Consider the following 27,887-nt stretch of genomic DNA (forward strand, 5'->3'; position numbering starts at 1 on the left):
GGGAATCCAGCTGGGTGCTAGGAATCTAGCTGCGTGCCGGGAACACAGACCACTGTGCCGTTCTTGCATTCGAGCAGCTCATGATACAGCCTAAGGAACGACTGTGGGGAAGGGATCAGCATAGTGACCTCTGAACACTGAACCACAACTAAAGAGGCAGGACAACCAGGAGCACCTAAGTTCTCGCTTCCCGGGTTCCCAAGTTGAGCGACCACCCTCTCCCCACGGTCCCGCCCCCAGGTTCCCGTTTCCGCCCACAGCTGTCCGCGCTTCGGCGCGCAAACTGCGCCTGCGCCGACGCTGTTGCGCGTGCGCCCAGCCCGGTCCTCTCTGAACGGCAGCCCCGGGCGCATTCCAGGGGGACGGGCTAACCGCGGGGCGGGGCGGAGCCTCGAGGCCAGGCGGCGGACGTGATTGGCCGGCCGCGGTACACGTTCCTTTGTGGGCGGGGCCTCACCCTGGAGCCCCGTCTAGCGAACTGGTCTCCTAATTTGGGAACCGCCAGGCGCGGGCGGGGCGTGGAGCGCAGGGCGGCGGGCTGTGCGCCTGCGCGGAGCTCCGGGACAGGGCGCGGTCCCGGTTCCCGTTCCCGTCCGCGGTCGCTCCGAGCGGGCGCATCTGTTGCTGCTGCAGCGCGCGGGGCGGACGCCTGTGCTTCCCTCCCTCGCCCGCCGGGTCGGCGCCGCGCTCCGCGCTCCGCGCTCCGCGCTCCGCTCCGCGGTGAGTGTGCGGCGTGGCACCCGGGCTCGCCTCCCGGAGCGCCCGGAGCGGTGCGGACGCCCCCCCCCGCCAACCGCCCAGCCCCCGGCCCCCCCAACCCAACCCCCGCCCCCGGCCGTCGCCCACCTACTCTGTTGTCGTTTGCTCCAGAACATGTCCAAGTCCCTGAAAAAGTTGGTGGAGGAGAGTCGGGAGAAGAACCAGCCGGAAGTGGACATGAGTGACCGGGGCATCTCCAACATGCTGGACGTCAACGGCCTGTGTAAGTGCGGGGCCGCGCCCTCCCTGGGCCTGCAGCCTGTGCGCGCTTCCCGGGGAGCCGCCGGCCGCCGGGCTCCACAGCTTCCAGGGCTCTGCACCCCTGCGTGCAACCCTCGCCTGCCGAGAGCTTAGCTCAGAAAGTTTGCAGCCGGGGACCTGGCCCGGCCCGGCCCGGCTGGAAGACGAGCCTCAGAGCCCGGGGTAGGAGTCACCCAGGCAGTAGCTGGTATTTGAGAAGATTTCCCGCGCAGTTTACTGAACACCCACTTTTAAATCGAAAATCGCTTTTGCATCAGGCTTGTTTTCTCCTAATATAGTCACTGACCCTTGAGCAATCGCCACACAGAAGTTCCATGATTAACTCCTCTTATGGCTGGAGTTTGTTAAGCGCATCTCCACTCCTTGCCCTTTCCTGGCTCTTTATTCTTAGTTGAGGCTTTTGTTACCTCCTCGTGCTACTGTGATGTATCCCCTAACTTTTAGCTTCTTGCCTTCAGGTTTGCTGACCCTGTGCTTCAGTCACTGTGTTGCTTTCTAAGGTTATTTTTCTGCAACATATCTTAGCCTGTGACTCACTCCGTTAAACCAGAGATTGCAAACTCAGATGTCTTTTGGGGCAGCTGAGGATGGTCATGAACTTCATCGTGGGTATCCCATCTGAAGAGGGGCAGCTGCCGGACCTGCTGCGCACATGCACACGGTTGTCACCACCTGGGGATGTTGGCCTAGTGTTGCCATAGTTGTTTTCAGGAAGGCAAGAGTTTAGGTTTTTACGTGAAATTTCTTAATTTTTTAGACATTGGCAACTAATTCCAGTACTGAAAAGTGCAGGTGAAATAAAACACTTCTTCAGGCCGAGTGTGGCTTCAGTTTGGACCTTCTCCCTTAAACACTTCTGGTTGTTCATTAGCAACAGTGATGCTCCAAGTTCTTTGGCGTGACATGCGGAGCCTTTGCGAATCTGGCCAAAGCCTACCTTAGTTCCTATCTCATCCGTGCATTTGTTCTTCCCGCCATACTGAACGGATTGCCCTTCTTGAACCAGGGCAGTGTCTTTCAGGTCTTTGTGCCTTAGAAGTATTGTTTTCTTCCTCTCTTTTTCCCCCAGATCCTTTTACTTATCTGTCAAGAATCAGCCCAGATGCCATCGCCCGTGTGAAAACTTCTCTGTTGGTGTCAAGCAAATAGTCACTCCCTCCTCTGTCAAGGTGGACACATGCCTTGCTTCATGGCTCTGCTTACCCAGGATTGTGATCCGTTCTTAATCCAGATGTCTCTCACCCGCATTGGAGACTGGGGGGGAATGTTGCTGTGCATTACTCATAAATGCCTTCTTGGTAGTGGGCCTGGCATACAGTAGGTGCTCAGAAATGTTGGATGGATGGAGTTGCTGAGATTCAGACCAGGATGTGACATTGGAGGAGGAGGAGAGATGTTCAGGAGATCCTAAAAGGTGATGCATTGCTTGTTTGGCATGGAGAGAGCAGAGTCAAATTTACTGTGAATCCGTGGTTTGTGCCCAGGACAAATTGGGTTGGGGCTCTTGATGCATCTCTGCAAAAGGAAAGGGGCTTAGAAATCCTAGACAGTTCGCATTCGGTAACCCTTAGGAAGGTTCCTGCCGTGGAGCTTTAGCTTTTGAACCAATTAGCATGTTACCTTCTTGAGATGAGTTGGCCTCTCTCAAGTGGTGATGGCTTCTTGGTGGCAGCAGCAGAGCTGCGGGCTCTGGGGGCTGGGTTGGCAGCTGCCAACCAGGCTGGATGTGTGCTTGCGCTGCCACTTCTGGCTCTGCCTAGGTTGTGGGGATCATGGGGCGCTCTGCTGTAATGAAGGATGGTGAGTGCAAGCAGGAGGCCTGGCTCCACTGTACTTTTGGCCCCATGGCTTTCTGCTCCTCATCTCTGCAGAGGAACTTCATAGCCTTTGGCTTTGAAAAGAATTCTTTATGTAATATTTATAAGTAAGGATTGTGGCCTCACTATTTTGGTTCACTTGCATTATCTCTTTGAAGCCTTGGCTTTTACTGAAGGAGAAAAGATAGCCACTTGCTTCCTGAGAAAGATGTTTCCGGTGTAATAGTAGGTGGTAAAAAACAAGATCTTTCTTGTGTTCTCCTGGAGAAGTAGCATAAGGAAGAACAAGCCTTCTTCCTGGGTAGTTAGGAGATTGGACCTTCTGCAGCTTCTGTGGTGTGCGTAGACTCAAAGAGTGGCTGCTTTCTGCTGAAATTCCCTCTCTTCTGGACTTCTGGAGCCTGGAAGGTTCCAGGATGCCTTCTGAAGGCCATTCCTCAACTGGGGCTCATTTATTGGTAGTGCACAGAATGCTTACTCTATATATTTTAATATCTCATATGTTGAAATATTTGATGTGATTACATAAACTAGAGCATAAGAATTCCCTCAGTGAATTCTTTACTAGTGAAGTTTTAGCTGTAACCATCAGGTTTTGTGTCTTAGTATGAAGGTGAAACGCAGGGATCAGTCCACTTGCATGGATAGAGAATGGTTATCGTGTCTCAAGCTTTCTCTCCATTATCCTTACTTTGTTTAGAGTCTCAAAAGATAAGAATTAAGTTTTGAAAAGAATATTAGAAGTTTTGTTCTTATTCTAAGCACGTGAATGGTCTTTTTGCTTGGGAGAATTGTGTCATATAAATGCAGCGCTTCACTTTCTCTGAGACAGTAAATGGCCTTTAAAAAATGTTTTCAGGAGTTCAGGTACCAGAAGCTTTCAGATGGGGAAACTTCACAGGCTGGAGATGGATATCAGACCAATTCTACAGTTTTCCATCCAGCCCCACCCCAAGGGGCAGAAGAGTACAGTATTTACCAGCGGGGGTAGCTTTAGAGAAGCTGCTTAACCTTTCTGAGCCTTGAGTCCTCATCGTCAAGGGGAAACGGGAAACCTGAGTACCCACTCCGTAGGATTGGGTTAGCGCTAAGGGCATGTCAAGTGCCCAGCACTGTGCCTGCTACTGGGTGGGCATGTCGTGAGCATTAACTTTACTAGGAACATCCAGACACAGCCCGCCCAGGAAGCCTCAGATGTAACCAGTTCCGACAGTTGATGGTCTGGACCAAGGAGAGCATGGTAATGAGACCGGGTCAGGCACTCGTGTCCTGTGTTGGTGTTTTCTGCGGTGGCTTAATGGATCCTGGCGCGTTTGGCCCTTTGGCCTAGGATTCCTAAAGGTGTAGATTGCTGTAGCTTTGACATTAACCCCTCACTTTATTTTCTTTCCTATTTTTTCCCCCGACACGGCATGACATCTGCCCACACGTTCTCCTTAACGGTTCCAAGAGTGATGGTAGCAATTTTGTTCTCCTTATTGAAGCGATCTCACGGCGGAACTGTGCCACGCTGCAGCTGTCCTCACCTGGGTGATAAAGCTGCTTCTGAAGGGTCTTGTAATCAGCTTCCGTGGGAGCCGAGAATCCCATTAGTAGCCAGGGAGACTTTTTTCATTTCTTTTATTTAAGTCTTTTGTGACTTTTTTTTTTTTTTAATCTCTTCAAGTTTATTGCTCTCTGGATAGTCAAACCTTTATCAGTCTTTTTTTCCCCCTTCAGGTTGGACTAAAATATCTTTCAGATAAATTATAAAAAAAGGAAAAATAAACTACCTTTGAGGCAGCAGTCCTTCTAAAGGACCGGGCAAAATAATCAACAGATGTAATCATGGGTTTTCTGGAAGGGCTGTTTCAAAAGGCCTGTTCAACCTGCAAGTCGTCATCCTGTTAGGAATATACATATATATTAAGGAATTTTTATCAAGATAGACTGTCTTTGAGGAAAGATAAAGGAGCTGCAAGACCCTGTCATGTTGGTGCTGATCTTTAGTAAGACCTTTCCTTTTTTATTTTCCTAAGTTGCACGGATATGCCTGCTTTTGTGCTTTTGAACCTGTAGTATTACCTTGGTCCAGGAAGTGCTTTCTCCTTTCCTCCCCAGACAGTCTCCTCCACCCCTTGTGAATTAGTGGCTGTTGAAGGATGGAATGGCTTACCCAGCCAGGGCTCCGTTCTTGTGTCCCCTCCTCTGAGAAGCTCCCCCAGTGCTAACTGTAACCCACCATCCCATGCAGCCTGGTTTAAGTATCTTTTCGGGAGTGGTGTGCGCACCTCTGTTCCCTCTGGGCTTGGTACAGTGCTTGGAGAATGTTCACTGAAGGAGGATTGCTTGCACTTAGGAGTTGTGGGGAGCTAGGGTGGGGGTGGGAGGCATAGTGGAGAGGACTCCCCCGACCCCACTTCACGGATGCACCCCACCCTCCGCAGAGGGAAGGCCCATGACAATCAGCAGGAACATGATACAAACTGCTCCGCGTTCTAGTTTTGATTTTAGGACCGTATAAACACTGAAAATGTCTCATCTAGATAGGAAATAAAATTAAGAATTGCTGTGCCCCCTTTGGTGTGACCGAACTACTAAATGAGCTTTTATTGTTTTTTAGTCATTTGACATTTCAGCCATGATAGGACATCTCAGCCATGGCCTCTTTTTTTGTAAGCAGCCTTTTTTTTTTTTTTTTTTTTCACTAGGTATGTAACCTTGGGCTGGTCACTTAACTTTTCAGTGCCTTCTGGTCCTCATCTATAAACTGGCAATGATAAATTTATCTGTCAGGCAGCTAGTATGGCATCTGGCATGTCTCAGTCCGCTTGGGCTGCTGTAACAACCATAGACCGGGTGGCTGATAAGCAACAGAAATGTATTCGTTATTGTTCTGGAGGCTAGAAGTCGAAGATCCAAGCACAGGCAGATTCAGTATTTGGTGAGGATTTGCTTCCTTGCTCATGGACCACCGTGTCTTCAGTGTCCTCACAGGGTGAAAGCGGTAAGGGACCCTGCTCAGGTGTCTTTTATGGGATGCTAATTCCATTCCCTGTCCCATTCCCTTATGACCTAGTCACCCCCAAGGGCCCCACCTCATACCATCCCAGATGGGTGGTAGGTTTCAATATATGAATTTTAGGGGGACACAAACTTTCAGTACCATGGCACATATTATTAGTCTTAATATACACTATTACTTGTGTTTTAAAAATCTGTTTTATCAGGACGCCTGGGTGGCTCAGCGGTTGCACATCTGCTTTTAGCTTAGGGTGTGATCCCAGGGTCCTGGGATCAAGTCCTGCATTAGGCTTCCTGCAGGGAGCCTGCTTCTCCCTCTGCCTGTCTCTGCCTCTCTCTCTCTGTGTCTCTCATGAATAAATAAATAAAATCTTTAAATAAAAGTAAAAATCTGTTTTATCTGTGTAAAAAAATGCAAAACAGGATCTCTTTAATTTTTAGAATTCTTGGTAATGCTGCTTCTCCAGTGGCTTTTGCCTGCTCTCTCTCTATTTCATTATGTCTGGGTACCCAGCTCTTCATTCCTCACCTCATTGAGGATCCCTGGGAAGTTAGAAGGGCATGTCTGACGTGACAGGGCCAGGAGGAAGAACAGGGGCCTCACGTGGCAAATTCTGAGCCCTGGACAATGCGGGAGGTGGCTGGGACATTTCATAGGATTTTAGTTGTATGCTTGTGGTTGTTGAGAAGGACAGCCATTAAAAAATGTTGGCCAGGGGATCCTTGGGTGGCTCAGTAGTTTAGCACCTGCCTTTGGCCCAGGGCATGATCCTGGAGTCCCGGGATTGAGTCCCACATGGGGCTCCTTGCGTGGAGCCTGCTTCTCCCTCTGCCTGTATCTCTGCCTCTCTCTCCCTCCCTCCCTCCCTCCCTCCCTCTCTCTCTCTCTCTCTCTCTCTCTCTGTGTCTCTTATGAATAAATAAATAAAATCTTAAAAAAAATGTTGGCCATTTTTCAGTTATTAAGTACAATACCGTATATCCTCCAAAAGCTATTTGTTGTAATTATTATCGTTTGTTTTCAGGATGGGTGCTGTCCAAGCCAAGTCTCTTTGGGAGTTTCCTACATACTGAATCTTTAGATTGTCCATTGATAAATTAGTATTTGCTATGTTAAGAAAACCTATAAGCTGTCTAATGAATCTGAAGTCGTTAGATTTTTATCATCAGAAACTGTAACACCCACTGCTTTGCCATTTACCCAGCTCTTAATTGTGGTAATCAGCGCTAGAATTGGTATGGATATTACGGATAATAATCCTGCTGCCTCTTTCCCTAAATTTACATAAAGCTGGTTCAAAGAAATTTGAACTAGATATATGAAATCTATTACCAAGAAAAAGCTAGGGATGATTTCTTTGCATCACCTTCGCTTCCTTGAATAGCAGGTTTGCACGGGTTGGTTTATTTTTTAATTTTTTAAAAGCAAAAGAACATAAAGGTGTTTGCGAGGAGCAGTCTGTGTAGGTCAGGTACCTGGCCGGCAGGGGTCGGTGTTGAGCCCGTGTGGTTTGCTCGGAGCTTCCTAGGGAGCCTGCGCACCCCATCCCGCCCCACTCTCCCCTCTGCGGCTGCCTGGGCAGTTTTGCTTCCTTTTTCCTCAGGCTCCTCCTTTGGGTGCAGATACCCCGTTTTATGGCACTTCGTGCATGAAGCTCACAAAGACACCTCACCTTTAGGGGCGCCTGGATGGCTCAGAGGCTGAGCATCTGCCTTTGGCTCAGGGCCTGATCCCAGGTCCCTGGATCAAGTCTTGCATTGGGCTCCCCGCAGGGAGCTGCTTCTCCCTCTGCCTGGACTCTCTCTCTCTTTCTCTGTCTCTCATGAATAAAGAAAATCTTAAGAAGAAAGAAAAAAAAAGAAACCTCACCTTTGTTAGGTTCTGTCTGGTTCAGAGTATCTTTAACGTTGGCCTGTATTTTGGGTGTGAGGTATTGGGGAGGCCAGGAAGACACGCAAGGGTAAAGCACTCTCTGCCTTATTAGTGGGCTGGGGGCTTCCTACAAAATACCACAGAGGGGGTGGGAAGGTGGCCTAGGGTTTACTTCTCCCAGCTGGGGCAGGCCTGGACCCCGGGCCCCCTCCCCGGCCTGCAGCCGCCCGCCCTCGTGTGTCCTCGCAGCCTGTGGGCCTTCCCCGCAGCTCCACTCCCCTCTTCTCAGAGGGATGCCAGTTGCTTGGACCACAGTCCACTCTAAGGGCCTCATTTTAACTCCCCCCCCCCCTTAGAAGTCTTGTCCCCGCACACAGTCACATTCTGAGAAGGGGGGGGTTAGGGCTTCTGCATACAGATTATAGGGGCCGGCAGTTCAGCTCTTAACACCTGCCTGAGAGGTTCTGAAGGATACACGGGCGAGTGCGTGTCTGCCCCACGGGTGCTTGTGCTTTTGTAATATGACTGTCTGATGTAGCCGATCACTGTCCGTGTTTTACAGATGGGAAAGCAGAAAGTTCCTTAGAGCCCCAGGGCCCCACAGTTAGCTCAGGAGCTAGTTCAGGGGTTCACATTGAAGTCTGTTTGAGGCTTCTTTTATGTAACCGGGTGCCACGTCGGTTTGCACTCCTAGGGTGCAGCAGGGGGCTGGCTCCCCTGGTAAAGAGTGGTGGTTTTCTTTCGGGGCTGCCTGGGTCCATGGGCCTGACCTCAAGGCCTTCAGTTTGAGGGTTCTTTACAAACCCTGTGCCAAGCAAATAATCGTGTCATTCAGCCAGCCCTGCCAGCTTGGAAACAGGTTTATCATACTGTTGCAGAACTTCTTAATGGTTGAAGAAAGCACTAGAAGCAGCTTACTGTTTTACCTGGTTAGTGTGACCCTCCCCCTTTCTTTATGGTTTTCTGAAAAATCATTAATCATAACTGAATTTAATGATAAGATGTAAGATCTTTTTATACTGTGTACAAGTTCATTTTTTCTGTCCTCAAACAGAGCATTAGCTTAAAATACTTTGAAGTATGGTACGGGAGAGATTGTGTTGGGGGAAACATTGGTTCTCATAATAGAATAAACCTGAATTATGTGAAATGTTAACTTTAGTTATGATCTATCTGTACTTCAGAAAGAACCTTTACATTTACTATATGTCTCTTCCTATTTGTTAATTATTTCTCTGAAGTCAGAATAGTTTAAATTTTATAGCTAAACGGAGTCAGATGAAAGACAAACATCACACCAGGTAATTGGGAAGGGGTCTTGGCCTCGCAGACCAGAGGATGGTAATATGCTTTGCAACCACAGTACACAAAGGATTGTTTTGCAAATGTTCATATGTAAATTGATTTTTTTTCAGAGCTGTAAATATTTAGGCCCTCAGGTTATGAAGAAGATACCTATTTAACCTGTTATATGTTTGTATCCTTCCAATTGGTCATTCTTTATTAGAAGCATTAAAAATAATAATATAATTAAAATATGCTGTATGTACGTAGCATATTAATACACACACAGATGCACAAACACATTCCTTATTGTGTGCCAGGTTATTGTACTAAGCTTTCCTTGTGGATTATTTATTTTTTTTAAGATTATTTTATTTTTGAGGGAGACAGCATGTGCAAGCAGGGGAGGGGCAGCAGGAGAGGGGGAGAGGTAATCTCAAGCAGATTTACCACCAAGCATGGATCCCACAGTTTTGTTATGATTGTTGTCATCATCCTCATTGTACAGTTTATAGCTGAACTTAAGTTAACTGGCTTCCAGTCACACAACTAATAAGAAACAGAGCCAGGATTTGAACTGAGGCAGTCAGACTTTGGGAACTCTGTTCTTAGCTTGCGCTGTCTTGCCCCATGTCTCTAACATTTTTGATGGGCACATGTACAAAGATGAAACAGCTAATTCAGCAAGAGTACACTGAGTGACTACTGACAGTCCAGTCCTGTTCTAGAAGCCATGGTACCTGCTGCCTGTGGGCTAATAATTCTATATTGACATAGGAATGCATTTGGGAATGCTGACATGTCCATGCTCATGCTGATTGGGCCGAGGAAATAGGAACCTTTTTCTTCAAACACTTAGACATTTAAAAAAAAATCCTTTTCAAAAACACTTTATTGAAGCATTCATTTGGATAAGTGCGTATGTCACAGTATAGCGTGGCACATTTTTAAACCGAGAAACAACATGATCAACACCCGGGAAGCCTTGCACCTCCCAGCCATTATCCCCTCAAGGATGAGTGCCGTCCTGATTCTGAAAGCATAGTTTTGCCTGTTTTTTACATCATTAAATGAAAGAGGATTATGTGTGCACACTCTTGAGTGTCTAATTCTCATCATGTGAGATTCATTCATGCTGTAAAGTTGGCTTTCGATCCTAGTGCGTGAGTCCTGCCTCAGTTCCTTCCTTTACTCTGCTGTTGATGGACATTTGGGTCATTTCCAGACAAGGGCGGCTGTGAATAGTGCTGCGCTGAACCTCCGAACTTGTGTCTTTGGGGGAACATACGTGATCATTTCTGTTGGTTACAGACCCAGGAGTGGAATTGTTGGGTCTGGAACATGCTCTTAATGTACTTTTAAAAACGGAAGGCAAGAATCACCAAAATAGGCAAGATACTTGAAACTTCTGTGACAGGCAAAGGGATAATGTTAATGTGTAATGAGCTCTCACAGACCATCCTGGCCAGGCGCTTGGTCCTTCCCAGAAGGCTTGCTCGTACCTCAAACCCCGTCTCTGAGAAGTAGCTTGTTTGTTGAGCAATACCTTCTATCCTACTACCTTGCAAACTTGGCTGCAGATTAGACCCACCTAGGGAACTTCTAAACTTTCTAATGCTTGGGCCACACCCCAGATTCATTAAGTAAGAAGCTCGGAGTGTGGAAACAGGTATCAGAAATTTTGCTTTTTAAAACCTTGTGTTTGCTCCTTGCGCACATAGCTGTGCTGTCATTGTCATTCAATCTCCTACTGTTCATTTCTGGCCTATGGGAGCCTCTTCTAGCTGGCTCTCCCATCCACTTGATGTGGTCTTTCCATTTGAGAGATTGTCGCTGACATCTTCCTTGCCATCAGCAGGACCAGGCAGTTCCCATGTGTCTGTAAATTCCTACCCCAGACATAAATCAGCTCGTCCTCTAAGAAACACTGTTTTTGTTTATCTGTCTTAAGTGGGAAATATTTTAGGTCCCAATCTGGGCTCCAGTGGTACTCCTTACTGCTGTGCTGTTTGTGGTTTTTAGGACTTTTTAAATGGACAGGGCTAAGAAAACCATGTTTTTAAAGATAAAATATCTAATGAGTTCCAGTTCAAATATAGGAACGCAAGGCTTCTCCTTCTTCCACATTACATGTCTGTTGCCTTTCTTCCATGCTGAGATCCTGGTTCTCAGGAATACAGAAAATGATGGAACTAGAATATCTTAGGGTTTCTGATTGACACAGTTGTCAATCCTAAGATTACCACAGATACTGCTGAAAACCGTTGTTTTGTGTATATGCTTGTCCCTTTCCGTTTTTGTTTTTATTAGACTATTTCTTAAGGCAGTCTCCCCTATCATTAACATCTAGCATAAATGTGGTGCTTTATTAAAATTGATGGACCAGTGTCCATATTTATATTAACTGTAGTCCATAGTTTTCTCCGTGTTATAACATTCTATGGGTTTTAACAAATGTATCATGTCATACACGATGGTTTCACTGCCCTAAATATCCCCTGTGCTCTACTTATTTCTCTCTCTCCCTCATTACCTCCCTGCAAACTCTAGGCAACCACTGAAATTTTATGTCTCCGTGTTTTTGTTTTTTTTTCCAGAATGTTATACAGTTGAAATCAGAAAGTATGTAACCTTTACAGAAAGCCTTATTTCCCTCAACGATGTACATTTAAGGTTCCTCTGTGTCTTTTCTTGGCTTGATGGCTCATATCCTTTTATTATCTAAAAAAAATTGAATATAGTTGACATACAATGTTATGTTAGTTTCAGGTGTACACCATGGTGATGCAACTTCTGTGTTCCTTACGCTGTGCTCACCACAAGCATAGCTACCGTCTGTCACCATACACCACTCTTAGGGTATCATGGACTATATTCCCTGTGCTGTACTTTTATTAATTAATTTTATTAATGTTTACTTTATTAATTAATTTTATTAATGTTTACCTTTCTCTGTTCATGTAAGCAATAAACTTAAAAGCTTCTTTCTTTCTTTTGAGAGTGGGAATGGGGTGGGGGAGGGGCAAAGGGAGGGAGATAGAGAGACACACACACACACAATCTTAAGCAGGCTGCACAATCAGCACAGAGCCCGATGTGGGGCTCGATCTCATGACCCTAAGATCATGACCTGAGCCAAAATCAAGAGTCGGATGTTCAAGCGACTGAGTGCTCCCCCTACCCCCCGCCGGTGCCCACCCCCTGTACTGTATCTTTTATCCCTGTGACTTTATTCCATAACTGAGAGGCTGTATCTCCCACTCCCCTGCCCACCCCCTGTACTGTATCTTTTATCCCTGTGACTTTATTCCATAACTGAGAGGCTGTATCTCCCACTCCCCTGCAACTGTCAGTTTATTCTCTATATTTATGGGACTGATCTGCTTTTTGGTTTTTATTCATTTGTTTTTTTACATCTCTTTGTATTATTGGATAATGCTCCATTGTCTACATGTGCCACAGTTTGCTTATCTGTTCACCCACTGAGGGGCATCTTGATTGTTCCAAGTCTGGGCAGTAATGAATAAAGCTGCTCTAAACATCCATGTACAGATTTTCATGTGTTTATAGTTTTTTTAAGTTGTTTGGGTAAATACCAAGGAAGTTGTTCCATCATATGGGAAGAAAGAGTATATTTAGTTTAATAAGAAACTGTGACAAGGTGTTTTCCGAGGTGGCTATACCAGTTTGTGTTCCCTCAAGTGATGTGTGAGAGTTTTTTTCTGTTTCTCCTTGCCAGAATTTGGTGATGTCAGTGATGTGGATTTTAACCATTCTAATAAGTGTGTAGTTTTAATTTCTGATACCGTAATGGCATCTGTTGTAGACAGTATGCTTATTTGCCATTTGTATTATCTTCTTCAATGAGGTGTCTGTTAAGTTCTTTGGCCCTTTTTTAAATTGGATTGTTGTTGTTGAATTTTAAAAGTCATTTGTGCATATTAGATAAGAGTCTTAGATATTTATTTTGTGAGACTTTGGTCCCAGTCTGTGGCTTTTCTTTTCATTTTCTTACCATTATGTTTCACAAAGGAGAAGTTCTAAATTTCAGTGAAGTCTAGCTACCTTTTTGTTTTTGGATAGTGAGTTTAGCATTGTATCTAAAAAGCCATTTCCAAATCTAGGGCCACCTTGATTTTCTCCTATGTTGTATTCTAGAAGTCTTAAGGTTTTGCACTTTACATTTAGATCTGTGATACATTTCGAGTTAACTTTTGTGAAGGTTTAAGTTCTGCGGCTAGATTCCTTTTGATTTTTGCATATGAATGTCTAGTTCTTCAAGCACAGGTGGAAAAAGGATACTTTTTTCCCACTGAATTGCCTTTACTCTTTTGTGAAAGGTTGGTTGACTGTATTTGTGTGGATCTATTTCTGGGCACTCTTCTGCTCCATTGATCCATCTGTTCTTTCACCAATACCACACTGTCTTTATTGCAGTGACTTTATAATACATTTTGAAGTTGGGGAGTGTCAATTTTCTGAGCTTGTTTTTCTTCTTCAGTATTTTATTGGCTATTCTGGTCTTTTGCCTTTCTGTACAAACTTCAGTTGATTTATATCCACAGAATAAACTTGCGGTGATTTTAATTGGGATTACATTGCATCTGTAGATTGGGGATATAGAGTTCTTCATAGTCCTTTATTATTCCTTTTAACATTAATGGGATCAGTAGTGATGACCTTCCTTTAATTTCTGATATTAGTAATTTGTGCTTCTGTGTCTTTTTTCTTTTTTTCCTGGCTAACTTGGCTGGAGGTTTATCAGCAGTATTGATCTTTCAACTCTTGGTCCCAGTGATTTTATCTATTGATGTGTTTTCAGTTTCTTGGTTCCTGCTCTAGTATTTATTTATTTATTTTTTATCTCTTTTCTTCTGTGTGCTTTGGATTTAATTTGTGCTCCTTTTTCTAGTTTCCTAAAATGGAAGCTTAGATTACTTGTTTTAGATGTTCATTCTTTTCTGATATATGCATCAATGCCATAAGCTTCCCAAAAGTGCTGCTTTTGGTGGATTCCACATGTTTTACTAAGTAGTAGTTCATTTTCATTTGTTCAAAATACTTTAAATTTCCCCTGAGATTTCTTCTTTGACCCATGTGTTATTTAGAAGTATGTTGTTAATCTCCACATATTTTAGGATTTTCTGGGTATTTTTCTATTACCATTTTTTTAGTTCAACTTCATTGTGGTCCAAGAGCATACATCATATGATTTCTGTTTTTGTGTTTTTTTGATCTGTGTGTGGAGGGTTGATTGTTTTTTGTTTTTCCTTTCTTATTTTATATATTTATTTTTTATTTATTTATAAAGATTTTTATTTATTTATTCATGAGAGACACATAGAGAGAGAGAGAGAAAGAGGCAGAGTCACAGGCAGAGGGAGAAGCAGGCTCCATGCAGGGAGCCCGACGTGGGACTCAATCCTGGGTCTCCAGGATCAGGCCCTAGGCTGGAAACAGCGCTAAACTGCTGAGCCACCTAGGCTGCCCTTTGTTGTATTTTTTAATTTTATTTTATTAAGTAGGGTTCAGGTCCAGCATGGAGCCCAACTTGGGGCTTGAACTAATAACCCAGAGCTCGAGACCCAATTTTAACCAAGAACCAGACCCTTATCTGACTAACCCAGATGCCCGTGATTTCTTGTTACTTAAAATTTTTAAGAAAGATTTATTATTTTAGAGCACGTGAGCTTGAGTGGGGGAAGGGGGCAGAGGGAGAGAGAATCTGAGAATCCTCAAGCAGACTCCCTGCTGAGTGCAGAGCCCAACACAGGGCTTGATCCCAGGACCCTGAGTGTCCTGAGCCAAAGGTAAGAGCCAGCTGCTTACCTGACTAAGCCAATGAGGTGCCTCTCTCCTTTTTTTGTTAAGGTGTGTTGTATGCTCCAGAAAGGGGTCTGTCATGGTACATGTTCCGTGTGAGCCTAAGAAGAATGTGTATTCTCTTGATGTATTCTACAAATGTCAGGGAGGGTTGATCGATGTTGCTTAGTGTTTCTGCCTGTTGGACCTGTCAGTTACTGATTTGTCCAAGTACCATAGTTGATTCGCCTGTTTCTCCTTGCAGCTCTGTTAGCTTTTACATTATGCATTTTGATGCTCTGTTGTTGGATGCATGCACAATACACTTTAGGTTCCTTCATGTTTTCTCAAATGACATAGCATCATCCTTTTTTATGGCTGTGTAATGATTCATGGGTGTAGGTGTATATATATATGTGTGTGTGTGTGTGTGTGTGTGTGTGTGTATGTGTATGTACACCATGTCTTCCACATCCATTTGTCTATTGATGGGCACTTGGACTGCTTCCATATCTTGACTATTGTAAATAATGCTGCAGTAAACATAGGGGTGCATATATCTTTTTAAATTAGTGAATAGTATCCTCATTCCTCTTTTGTCACTTAGTATATTGCTGTCATTCATTTTATATATCCATAAGCAATAATCAGCCAATACATTGCTGTAATTATAAACAAACTGTTAAAATTAGTCAAGTACCTTGTAAGTGTTCCTACCAGTTGCTGTCTCTAGTGGCTGTTTCTGCTGCTGGGAAGCTGTGATTCTTGACCACCTGTCTCTGCAGTTTTCCATATGGTGGTTTGCCCTCTGACCTCAGTTCTCTAATGTATTGAAGAAGGGTCGCTTATTTTCTGTTTAATCAATGTTTTTCTTGTTGTGAAGATGGAAGTGATGACTTCCAAGTTCTTTATGTGCTGGACTGGATACAGATACAACCAGATACAACTCTGTCATAATTCTTATAATATGGCTCCCTATTTTTAAATTCATGGGCATATCTAAACTTTTAGTGCATATATCCATTATTATACACTCTTTGTTAAACTGTCATCTGCCCTTAGGTATACAGATACCTAGGTATTTTATACTTGTATACATTTACACCACTTCTCAGGCCAGTCTCTCTTGCTATTTTGATTGTCTGAGCCTCATCCCCTCATAGATTTTATAGGAAGGGCCAAAAAATGAATATTTCCAGGGCATTTTGCCTGTTCATGATAGATAAATGTTTGTATCCTTCTTATTTATTTAAAGGTAAGTCAAATTGGATATTAAGACTCACAGTTTCTTTACTGGAGGTTTTTTTTTTTGTGTGTGTGTGTGTTTTTGTTTTGTTTTTGTTTGTTAAGATTTTATTTAGTTGAGAGAGAGAGAGAGAGCAAGAGAGAGAGCAAACACACAAGCAGTGGGGAGGAGCAGAGGGAGAAGCAGGGAGCCTGACTGCGGGCTTGATCCCATGACTCTGGGATCATGACCTCATTGAGCCAAAGGCTCACTCCTCCACTGACTGAGCCACTTCAGGAGCTCCTTTCCTGAAGTATTTCAAATGCATTCTGTTTTCTTCTAGCATAAACTATTACTGTCCAAAAGTCTGATGATAACCTCATTTTATTTCCTATGTAAATAATAGCTCCTTTTTCCAAGATGATGAAAAGAATTTTTATTTCTCCTGTTAAGTCCAGTAATTTTATTTATACCCTATTATGGGTCTTTGTGGGTTATTTCCCAGGTATATGGTGTGTTCTTTATATTTGCACTTTGGAAGTTTTAATCTTTTTATTTCAGGGATTTTTTTTTCAAATCATGGTTTTTAATATATATTTATTTATCTTTTCCTTTTGTGTTTTCTTTAGGCTTTTTTCATGTGTGTTGATCTTGCCTATTTTTAGTGTTTATTATTTTCTCTCAGATCCTCTTTATCTCTTTGTTTTTGGAAATTTCCACTTTCTATTTCTTATAAGCTGTTACCTGTTTTATTTGTTCTTATGTGCCTTTGAATTTCTTCTTTTTAGAGCTCATTTTAATTTAATTTTAATTGAAGTATATAGATATACAATATTAGTTTCAAGTGTACAACATAGTGATTCAACATCTATGTGTATTTCAAAATGATCATGGTAAGTCTAGTTACCATCTGTCACCATACAAAACTGTTACAATCTTACTGACTATATTGTCTATGCTGTACTTTACATCCTTGTGACTTATTTATTTTATAACTGAAAGTTTACACCCTTACTTCCCTTTTTATTTTTAAGATTCATGCCATAAGTTTATTTACAAACATGATGAGTATGTTGAATTCAAGAGTTTGATCCATTTTTCAGAGACTGCACCTCTTAAAATGTTCCTTTTCACATCTGTTTAGTGGATCAATTAAAACATCCTTATTTCTTAAGCAGTTGGTGTCTTACTATAAAAAAAGGTGCAGCAAATCCAGATCCAAAATACAAAGTCATCATAAGTAGTAGCCTCCACTTGTTTTCCACTGAAAATGGCAAATTCTTCCCAGGGCCCTCCTCATAGTGGCTCCTACGGACCACAGAGGTCATGAACCTCCGGATGCTCTGTCCCAACATAGCGCCGCTGAAGGTCCTGCGAGGGACCATTATTGAAGGTCAATAATGCCCATCAGGCAACCACCAATTTGTTCTCTGTATTCGTAACAAGTTTGTTTCTGTTCTGTTGGTTCATTTGTTTCTTAGATTTCATATTTGCAATTGTATGGTATTTAGCCTTCTCTGTCTGACTGATACCCCCCCTTAGCATAATATCCTCTAGGCTCATCCATGTTGATGTAAATGGCACAATTTCATTCTTTTTTTTTTTTTTTTACAATTTCATTTTTTAAAAAAAATTTATTTAGTTGAGAGAGCGAGCGAGCATGAGTTGAGGAAGGGGCAGAGAGAGGAGAAGCCAACTCTCCTGCTAAGCAGGGAACCTGACATGGGGTTTGATCCCAGGACCCCAGGATCATGACCTGAGCTGAAGGCAGATACTTAATCAACTGAGCCACACAGACACCCCTAAAATTCATTTTCTTTATGGGTAAATAATATTCTCTTATATATATTTAGGTCACATCTTCTTTACCATACAATTGCAAATTTATCTGTTGGATACTTAGGTTGCTTTCAAGTCTTGGCTGTTGCACATAATGCTATAATAAACATGGGGGTGCATATACCTTAGTGTTTTAGTTTTTGTTTGGGTAAATACCTGGAATTGGAATTGCTGGGTCATATGATATTTCTATTTTTTATTTTTTGAGAAATTCCTGTACACTTTACTGTAGCAGCTGCATCAGTTTACATTCCCACGGACAGTGAAAGGGGGTTCTCTTTCCTCCACATCCTTGCCTTGCTGTTTTTTTGTCTTCTTGATACTAGCCATTCTGTCAGTTGTGAGGTGATACTTCATTATGGTTTTCATTTGCTTTTCTCTAATGATCAGTAATGTTGAGCATCTTCTCATATGTCTGTTTGCTATCCATATGTCTTATTTCGTGAAAGGTCTATTGTGGACCTCTATCCATTTTTTAAACAGATTGTTTTTAGTATTGAGTTGTAGGAGTTCTCTAATTTGAATATTAACCCTCTATTGAATATATCATTTGCAAATATCTTCTTCCATTCAGTAGCTTACCTTTTTGTTTTGTTGTTTTGTTGATGGCTTCCTTCTTTCTGCAAAAGCCTTTTAGTTTGATGTAGTCCCAATAGCTTATTGTTGCTTTCATTGCCTTTGCCTAGGAAGACAGATCCAGAAGTTGACCGTGTTTTATTTTAGGAGTTTTATGGTTTCATGTCTTATATTTAGGCCTTTAATTATTTTGAATCTATCTTTTTTTTTAATTTTTTTTTTATTATTACTTATGATAGTCACACATAGAGAGAGAGAGGCAGAGACACAGGCAGAGGGAGAAGCAGGCTCCACGCACCAGGAGCCCGACGTGGGATTCGATCCCGGGTCTCCAGGATCGCGCCCTGGGCCAAAGGCAGGTGCTAAACCTCTGCGCCACCCAGGGATCCCTGAATCTATCTTTTATATGGTAAAAAAGTGGTTCAGTTTAATTTTTTTTTGCATGTAGTTCAGTTTTTCCTAATAGCAGTTATTGAAAAGACTGTCTTCCTCGTTGTATATTCTTGTCTACTTCATTGTAAATTATTTGACCATAGAAGCATAAGTTTATTCCTTGGCTTTCTGTTCTGTTTCATTGCTCATTGTGTCTGTTTTCATGCCAGGATCATTCTGTTTTAATCACTATAGCTTTGTAATATAGTGTGAGATCTGGGAGAATGATGACTCCAGCCTTGTTTCTCCTTTTCACGATTGCTTTGGCTCTTTGAAGCCTTTTGTGGCGCCATACAAATTTTTGGATTCTTTGTTTTAGTTCTGATAAAAATGCTATTCTATTTTCATATGGAGTGCATTTGAATCTGTAGATTACCTTGGGTAGAACGGACATTTTAACAATATTCTTCCGGTGCGTGAACAGGGTCTGTTGTTCCATTTATTTGTATTCATTGATGCCTTATAGTTTTTAGAGTACAGGTCTTTCAGCTTCTTGGTGAAATTTATTTCTATGTATTCTGTTTGATGGAATTATAAATGGGATTGTTTTTAAAATTTCGGTTTCTGATCATTATCAGTGTATAGAAATGTAACAGATATATGTATATTAATTTTGTATTCTGCAGCATTGCTAAACCTATTTATTCTAATAGTTTTTTTGGTGTAGTCTTTAGAGTTCTCTATGTTGTGTTATCTGCAAGTAGTGACAGTTTTACTTTTTCTTCACCAAATTTGAATGCCCTTTGTTTTTTCTTACATGATTATTGTAGCTAGGACTTTCCAATACTATGTTAAATAAAAGTGATGAGAGTGGGCATCTTTGTCTTGCTCCAGATCTTTGAAGAAAAGCTTTCAGATTTTCACCTTTGAGTATGATGTTATTTGTGGATTTGTCATATTTGGCCTCTGTTATGCCTTTATTTCCATTTTGTTGAGTTTTTATCATGAATGGGTGTTGAATTTTGGTAAATGATTTTTCTTCCTCTGTTGAGATGATAGGGTTTTTATCCTTTGTTAATGTATTTCAATTAATTTGTAAATAATGAGCCATCCTTGCATGGCTGGAATAAATCTCACTTGATCATTGTGTACAATTTATTTATTGTATTTTGAATTTGTTTTGGTAACACTTTGTTGGGAATTTTGGATCTATGTTCATCAGTTATTGGTACTGATTTCCTTTTTCTGTAGTGTCTTTGGTTTGGTTACGGGAATACTGGCTTTGTAAAGTGAACTTGCAACCATTTCTTCTCTCTCTCTCTCTCTCTCTCTCTCTCTTTTTTGGGAATAGTTTGAGATGGATAGCTACTAACTCTTCTTTAAATAAATGTTTGGTAGAATTTTCCTGAGAAGCTCTTTGTTCCTAAACTTTTGTTTTTGGGAGTTTTTTTGATTACCAATATGATTTTGTTATGAGTTATTGGTTTATTTAGATTTTCTATTTTTTTAATTAAGTGTTTGAATATTGTATAGTTCTAGGAATTTATCCATTTCTTCTATGTTGATTAATTTGTGGGCATATATCAGTTCATAGTAGACTTTTATAATCCTTTGTATTTCTGTGGTGTTGGTTTTAACTTTTTTTCACTTCTGATTTTATTTATTTGGAGCCTCTCTTTTTTTCTTTTTTCTTTTTCTTTTTTGACTCTGGGAAAAGGTTTAACAGATTTTTTAAATCTTTTCAAAAACCAGCTCTTAGATTTACTCATCTTTTCTTTTCTTTTCTTTTTTTTTTTTTTTTTGCTTCCTATTTCCTTTATTTCCACTCTGGCCTTTATAATTTTATTCCTTCCATTAACTTTGGGCTTTGTTGTTTGTTCTTCTAGTTCCTTTAGGTGTAAGGTTATATTGTTTATTTAAAATTTTTCTTGTTTCTTGAGGTACATCTGTATTACTGTGAACTTCCTTCTTAGAACTGCTTTTGTTATGTTCCATAGATTTTTGAATGTTTCCATTTTGTATGTGTCAAGGTATTTTTGGATTTCCTTTTTGATAACTTTGTTGACCTGTTGTTTCTTTAGTAACATATTTAGCTTCCAGTTGTTTGGCTTTTTCCAGTTCTTTTCTTGTAATTGATTTCTTTTCTTTTTTTTTCTTTTTTTGTATATTTTTAAATTGAACTTCGATTTGCCAGCATATAGTATAAATACCCAGTGCCCATCCCATCAAGTGCCCCCCTCAGGGCCCGTCACCTAGTCACCCGAACCCCCCACCCACCACCCTTCCACCCCCCCTTGTTCGTTTCCCAGAGTTAGGACTCTGTCATGTTCTGTCACCCTCTCTGATATTTCCCTCTCATTTTCTCTCCTTTCCCCTATAATCCTTTTCATTATCTTTTATATTCCCTGTATGAACGAAACCATATAATGTTTGTCCTTCTCTGATTGACTTACTTTACTCAGCATCCATACCCTCTAGTTCCATCCATGTCGAAGCAAATGGTGGGTATTTGTCATTTCTAATGGCTGAGTAATATTCCATTGTATACATAGACCACATCTTCTTTATCCACTATCTTTCGATGGACTCCAAGGCTCCTTCCACAGTTTGGCTATTGTGGACATTGCTGCTAGAAACATTGGGGTGCAGGTGTCTCGGTTTTTCACTGCATCTGTATCTTTGGGGTAAATCCCCAGCAGTGCAATTGTTGGGTCGTAGGGCAGTTCTATTTTTAACTCTGAGGAACCTCCATACAGTTTTCCAGAGTGGCTGCACCAGTTCATATTCCCACCAACAGTGCAAGAGGGTTCCCCTTTCTCCACATCCTCTCCAACATTTGTTGTTTCCTGTCTTGTTAATTTTCCCCATTCTCACTGGTGTGAGGTGGTATCTCATTGTGGTTTTGATTTGTATTTCCCTGATGGCCAGTGATGTGCAGCATGTTTCTCATGTGCTTGTTTTGGCCATGTGTGTGTCTTCTTTGGTGAAATTTCTGTTCATGTCTTTTGCCCGTTTCATGATTGGATTGTTTGTTTCTTTGCTATTGAGTTTAATAAGTTCTTTATAGATCTTGGATATTAGCCCTTTATCTGATATGTCATTTGCAAATATCTTTCCCCATTCTGTAGGTTGTCTTTTAGTTTTGTTGACTGTTTCTTTGGCTGCGCAGAAGCTTTTTATCTTGATTAAGTCCTAATAGTTCATTTTTGCTTTTGTTTCCCTTGCCTTACTAGGTATATCTTGCAAGAAGTTGCTGTGGCCAAGTTCAAAAAGGGTGTTGCCTGTGTTCTCTTCTAGGATTTTGATTTCCATCAAAATTGATTTCCATCAAAATTGTCTCACATTTAGATCTTTCATCCATTTTGAGTTTATCTTTGTGTATGGTGTAAGAGAATGGTCTAATTTCATTCTTCTGCACGTGGCTGTCCAATTTTCCCAGCACCCTTTACTGAAGAGACTGTCCTTTTTCCTGCGGATAGTCTTTCCTGCTTTGTTGAATATTAGTTGACCATAGATTGAAGGCCCATTTCTCAGTTCTATATTCTGTTCCATTGATCTATGTGTCTGTTTTTGTGCTAGTACCACACTGTCTTGATGATCGCACCTTTGTAGTACAACTTGAAATCCAGCATTGTGATGCCCCTGGCTTTGGTTGTCTTTTTCAATATTCCCCTGGCTATTCGGGGTCTTTTCTGATTCCACACAAATCTTAAGATTATTTGTTCCAACTCTCTGAAGAAAGTTCAGGGTATTTTGATAGGGATTGCATTGAATGTGTAAATTGCCCTGGGTAGCATAGACATTTTCACAAAATTAATTCTTCCAATCCATGAGCACAGAATATTTTTCCATCCCTTTGTGTCTTCCTCAATTTCTTTCAGAAGTGTTCTGTAGTTTTTAGGGTATAGATCCTTTACCTCTTTAGTTAGGTTTATTCCTAGGTATCTTATGCTTTTGGGTGCAATTGTAAATGGGATTGACTTCTTATTTTCTCTTTCTTCAGTCTCGTTGTTAGTGTATAGAAATGCCACTGACTTCTGGACACTGATTTTGTATCCTGCCACACTGCTGAATTGCTGTATGAGTTCTAGCAGTCTTGGGGTGGATTTTCTTGGGGTGGGTTTTCTAGGTACAGTATCATGTCATCTGTGAAGAGGGTAAGTTTGACAACTTCTTTGCCAATTTGAATGCCTTTTATTTCTTTTTGTTGTCTGATTGCTGAGGCTAGGACGTCCAGTACTATGATGAATAGCAGTGGTGAGAGTGGACATCCCTGTTGTGTTCCTGGTCTTAGGGGAAAGGCTCCCAGTGTTTCCCCATTGAGAATGGTATTTGCTGTGGGCTTTTCATAGGTGGCTTTTAAGGTGCTGAAGAATGTTCCCTCTATCCCTACACTCTGAAGAGTTTTGATCAGGAATGAATGCTGTATTTTGTCAAATGCTTTCTCTGCATCTAATGAGAGGATCATATGGTTCTTGTTTTTTTCTCTTGTTGATATGATCTGTCACGTTGATTGCTTTACGAGTGTTGAACCAACCTTGTATCCCGGGGATAAATCCCACTTGGTCATGGTGAAAAATCTTATTAATGTACTGTTGGATCCTATTGGCTAGTATCTTGTTGAGAATTTTTGCATCTATGTTCATGAGGGATATTGGTCTATAATTCTCCTTTTTGGTGGGGTCTTTGTCTGGTTTTGGAATTAAGGTGATGCTGGCCTCATAGAACGAGTTTGGAAGCATTCCATCCCTTTCTATCTTTCGGAACAGCTTTAGTAGAATACGTATTGTTTCTTCATTAAACGTTTGATAGAATCCCCCTGGGAAACCATCTGGCCCTGGACTTTTATGTCTTGGGAGGTTTTTGATGACTGCTTCAATTTCCTCTCTGGTTATTGGCTTGTTCGGGTTTTCTATTTCTTCCTGTTCCAGTTTTGGTAATTTGTGGTTTTTCAGAAATGCATCCATTTCTTCTAGATTGCCTAATTTATTGGCATGTAGCTGCTCATAGTACGTTTTTAAAATCGTTTGCATTTCCTTGGTATTGGTTGTGATCTCTCCTTTTTCACTCATGATTTGATTAATTTGAGTCTTTTTTCTTTTTAATAAGGCTGACTAATGATTCATGTATCTTATTAATTCTTTCAAAGAACCAACTCCTGGTTTTGTTGATCTGTTCTACAGTTCTTTTGGTCTTTATTTCATTGAGTTCTGCTCAAATCTTCATTAACTTTCTTTTTCTCGTTGGTGTGGGTTTTATTTGCTGTTCTTTTTCCAGTTCCTTTAGGTGTGAGGTTAGCTTGTGTATTTGAGTTTTTTCCAATTTTTTTGAGGGATGCTTGTATTGCGATGTATTTCCCTCTTTTAGGACTGCTTTTGCTGTATCCCAAAGATTTTGAACGGTTATATCTTCATTTTCATTAGTTTCCATGAATCTTTTTAGTTCTTCTCTAATTTCCCGGTTGACCCTTTCATCTTTTAGCAGGATACTCTTTAATCTCTACATGTTTGAATTTCTTCCAAATTTCTTCTTGTGAATGAGTTCAAGTTTCAAAGCATTGGTGGTCTGAGAATATTCAGGGGACAATCCCAATCTTTTGGTATCGGTTAAGACCTGATTTGTGACCCAGTATGTGTTCTATTTTGGAGAAAGTTCCATGTGCACTTGAGAAGAATGTGTATTCAGTTGTGTTTGGATGCAAAGTTCTGTATTTATCTTGAAATCTATCTTGTCCAGTGTATCATTTAAAGCTCTTGTTTCTTTGGTGATGTTGTGCTTAGAAGATCTGTCATTTGTAGAAAGTGCTATTTTGAAGTCTCCTACTATTAGTGTATTATTATCTAAGTATGTCTTTATTTTGGTTGTTAATTGATATATTTGACTGCTCCTACATTAGCGGCATAAATATTCATGATTGTTAGGTCCTCTTGTTGGATGGACCCTTTAAGTGTGATATATTGTCCCTCTTCATCTCTTACTATAGTCTTTGGGATAAACTTTAATTTATCTGATATGAGGATTGCTACCCCAGCTTTCTTGTGAGGACCATTTGAATGGTAAATGGTTCTCCAACCTTTTATTTTCAGGTAGGAGGTGTTCTTAGGTCTCAAATGAGTCTGTTGTAGACAGCAAATAGATGAGTCTTGCTTTTTTATCCAGTCTGAAACCCTGTGTTGATGGGATCATTAAGCCCATTCATGTTCAGAGTAACTATTGAAATATGTGAATTTAGTGTCATCCTAATACCTTTTCAGTCCTCGTTTTTGTGGATTATTTCTTTGGGCTTCCTCTTTCTTATACAGGTTCCCCCTTAATATTTCTTGCAGAGCTGGTTTGGTGGTCACATAATCTTTTAGTTTCTGCCTATCTTGGAACCTCTTTATCTCTCCTCCTATTCTGAATGAGAGCTTTGCTGGATAGAGTATTCTTGGCTGCATGGTCTTCTCATTTAGTACACTGAATATACCCTGCCAGCCCTTTCTGGATATATTCTTCTGTGGAGAAGTCTGCTGTTAATCTACTATTTTTACCCATATAAATTAGGGGTCTCTTGTCTCTCGCTGCTTTAAGGATTTTCTGTTTAACTTTGGAATTTGCAGGATTCACTATTAAATGTCTAGGTGTTGAATGGTTTTTATTGATTTTGGGGGACCTCTCTATCTCCTGGATCTGAATATCTGTTTCCCTCCCCACATGAGGGAAGTTCTCAGCTATGATTTGTTGAAATATGCTTTCTGGTCCTCTGTCCCTCTCAGTGCTCTCTGGAACCCCAATGATATGTAGATTTTTCCTTCTGAAGCTACCATTTATTTCCCTTAACCTTTCCTCATGGTCTTTTAATTGTTTTTCTCTTTTATCCTCTGCTTCCTTCCTTGCCATCAACTGGTCTTCTATGTTGCTCACTCTTTCTTCCACCTTATTAACCCTCATTGTTAGGACCTTCAATTTGGATTGCATCTCATTTAATTGATTTTTAATTTTGGCCTGATGAGATCTAAATTCTGCAGTCATGAAGTCTCTTGAACCCTTTATGCTTTTTTCCAGAGCCACCAGTAGCTTTATAACTGTGCTTCTGAATTGGCTTTCTGACATCAAATTGTAATCCAAATTCTGTAACTCTGTGGCAGAGAGTACTGTTTCTGATTCTTTCTTTGTGGTGAGTTCTTCCTTCTAGTCATTTTGCTCAGTGCAGAGTGGCTGTATAAGGGGGCTGAGTCAAGAATACCAACGACCTGAGTAAATACAACCTAAGTAAATTTCACACAAGATGATTCTGCCAAGGTCAGAGACCAGAAATTGAAAACAAAGATCAGAACGAGATAAAACAAAAGGACCACTAAAGTGAAAAACAATTTTCAAACTAAGTAGTAAAAAATAAAAGGCCAAGAATCCTAAAGAAGAAAAGAGAAAAAAATGAGAAAAAAGCAAAAGTAAAGAGGAAAAAAATGAGAAGAAAAAGAAGGGAGGTGGAGTGGGAGTTGGTGGTGGTGATGAAGTTATAGTGGAGGGAGAATGTAGTCTACCTGAGGGGTCCTAGAGGGTGATCCTCTTGGTTCTGAGTATATGAAGTTCTGTATGTTAGAAGATGCTTGTCCCAAATTTATATAAATCGGAAATACTTGTAGAGAGCCCCACATTGACCACCAAAGCATAAGTGAGATAAAAGGAGCAGAATGGGAATGAAGAGAGAATATAATTTCACAGAATGAATCAGCATGGTATACCACTTAGTTCTGGGTGATGCTGGTCATATTTTAGAAGGTATTAGCTTGTGCCATTGTAGAACAAAATGAGGCAGAGAAAACAAAACACACACACACACACACACACACACACACACACACACACAAAACGTATCTCGTATATCTCCCAAAATTAAGTTGAGTACGTTGAAGGGAATCCAGAAGTGGAAAATGTATCTAGGACCTGTAATTGTAGAAATATGAAAGTCTAAAAGGAAGAAACTTAAAAATGAAGAGGAGGTAAAATATTATAGTTAAGGTGGGAAAAGAGATAAAAAAAAGGAAATTAATAGTCTGATACAAAAACGTGTTATACTGGAAAAAGGAAAAAAGAGGGGGAGGGGTACCCTCTGGTTCTATATACTATAAATCCCTTGACTTCCCCTGGAGCTTTCCAGTGCTGCTCCCTCAAGAACTTGCTCTTGCCCTATCCTTCCACCTTCTGGGGTCTTCTGGGGGAGGGGCTGCTGTGCTGACTCTCAGGTGTGTTCACCTGGGGAGCTGCCCCACCCCCTGCCGGGTGTAGGGCTCAGGGGGAGCTGTTGACCCGGCGAGGCCCCTGTCCCCTGGCAGCCCCTCCTCTCCCAGGCACAGGGTGACACCAGGAGGGACAACCCCACAGGCGGCGGCCAGGTCTCCCCAGCCCTGGAGTCCGCTCCCGCAGTGACCACCGCGGCTCCCAGTCCGCAAGGGCCTGGGTGCTCCCGGGGCGGGGGGGCGCCGATCTGCACAGGTCGGGGCGCTGGAGCATCCTCGCTGTCCTGGGCCCTCCCCACCTCGGCCTGTCCCGGGGGCAGCGCAGGATCCCGGCTGTGTCCCCCGGCGCCCTGGGGTCCGGGGCCTGCGCTGCTGGAGTCGCGCTCCCGGGGAGCCCCCTCCTCCCGGAGCCCCACCTGACCCTCCGGCTGCTCCCCCAGGCCCCGGCGGGGTGCTTGCTCCAGCCCTTTACGGAGATGGGCGGGTGTGGGGGGTGCTCTCCCCTGGTGCCCTGTCCATGACCCCGGAGACTGGAGGCCCCACGGCCCTCCCGCGACCCTCCCCGAGTTCCCTGCTGAGCGCCTTTCCATCCGGGAAGAGTCATGGGGATTGTCAACCTTCCCGCTTCCCAGGGCGGGGCGCCCTGTCCCGAGGCTCTCCCCGGCCTTGGCGGCTCCTGGCGGGCCCTCCCCCACTGGATTCTTTTTTATTTTATTTTTTTCCTCCTTCCTGCTTTGTCAGAAGTGAAAATCCTTCTCTCTGTAGCTGTTCTCTCTTTCAACCTCAGGTCGAATTTGAGGTGTTCAGGATGGTTTGAAAGTTATCTAGGGGAGTTGGTGGGGCCTGGTGCACTGAGG

The 27,887-nt window shown here is 42.2% G+C and overlaps 1 protein-coding gene and 1 pseudogene across 2 annotated transcripts in view; one reads left to right on the forward strand and one right to left on the reverse strand.

The window, feature by feature from the left end:
- The first annotated feature begins 455 nt into the window (after nt 1-455).
- RSU1 (Ras suppressor protein 1) overlaps nt 456-27,887 on the forward strand; it is a 197,841-nt gene continuing 170,409 nt past the window's right edge. The window contains exons 1-2 of one of the 2 annotated variants that reach the window (XM_026016013.2): nt 456-720; nt 871-982. In XM_026016013.2, coding sequence (XP_025871798.1) covers nt 874-982 — 109 coding nt within the window. In that variant the 5' untranslated portion in view covers nt 456-720; nt 871-873. The remainder of the gene's footprint in view (nt 721-870; nt 983-27,887) is intronic. The other variant, XM_026016022.2, reaches the window with a different exon arrangement.
- LOC112933006 (cytochrome c oxidase subunit 7C, mitochondrial pseudogene) lies at nt 17,060-17,398 on the reverse strand (annotated as a pseudogene).

The sequence above is a fragment of the Vulpes vulpes genome, chromosome 2 (genome assembly GCF_048418805.1).
Source record: "Vulpes vulpes isolate BD-2025 chromosome 2, VulVul3, whole genome shotgun sequence".
NCBI classification, from domain to species: domain Eukaryota; kingdom Metazoa; phylum Chordata; class Mammalia; order Carnivora; family Canidae; genus Vulpes; species Vulpes vulpes.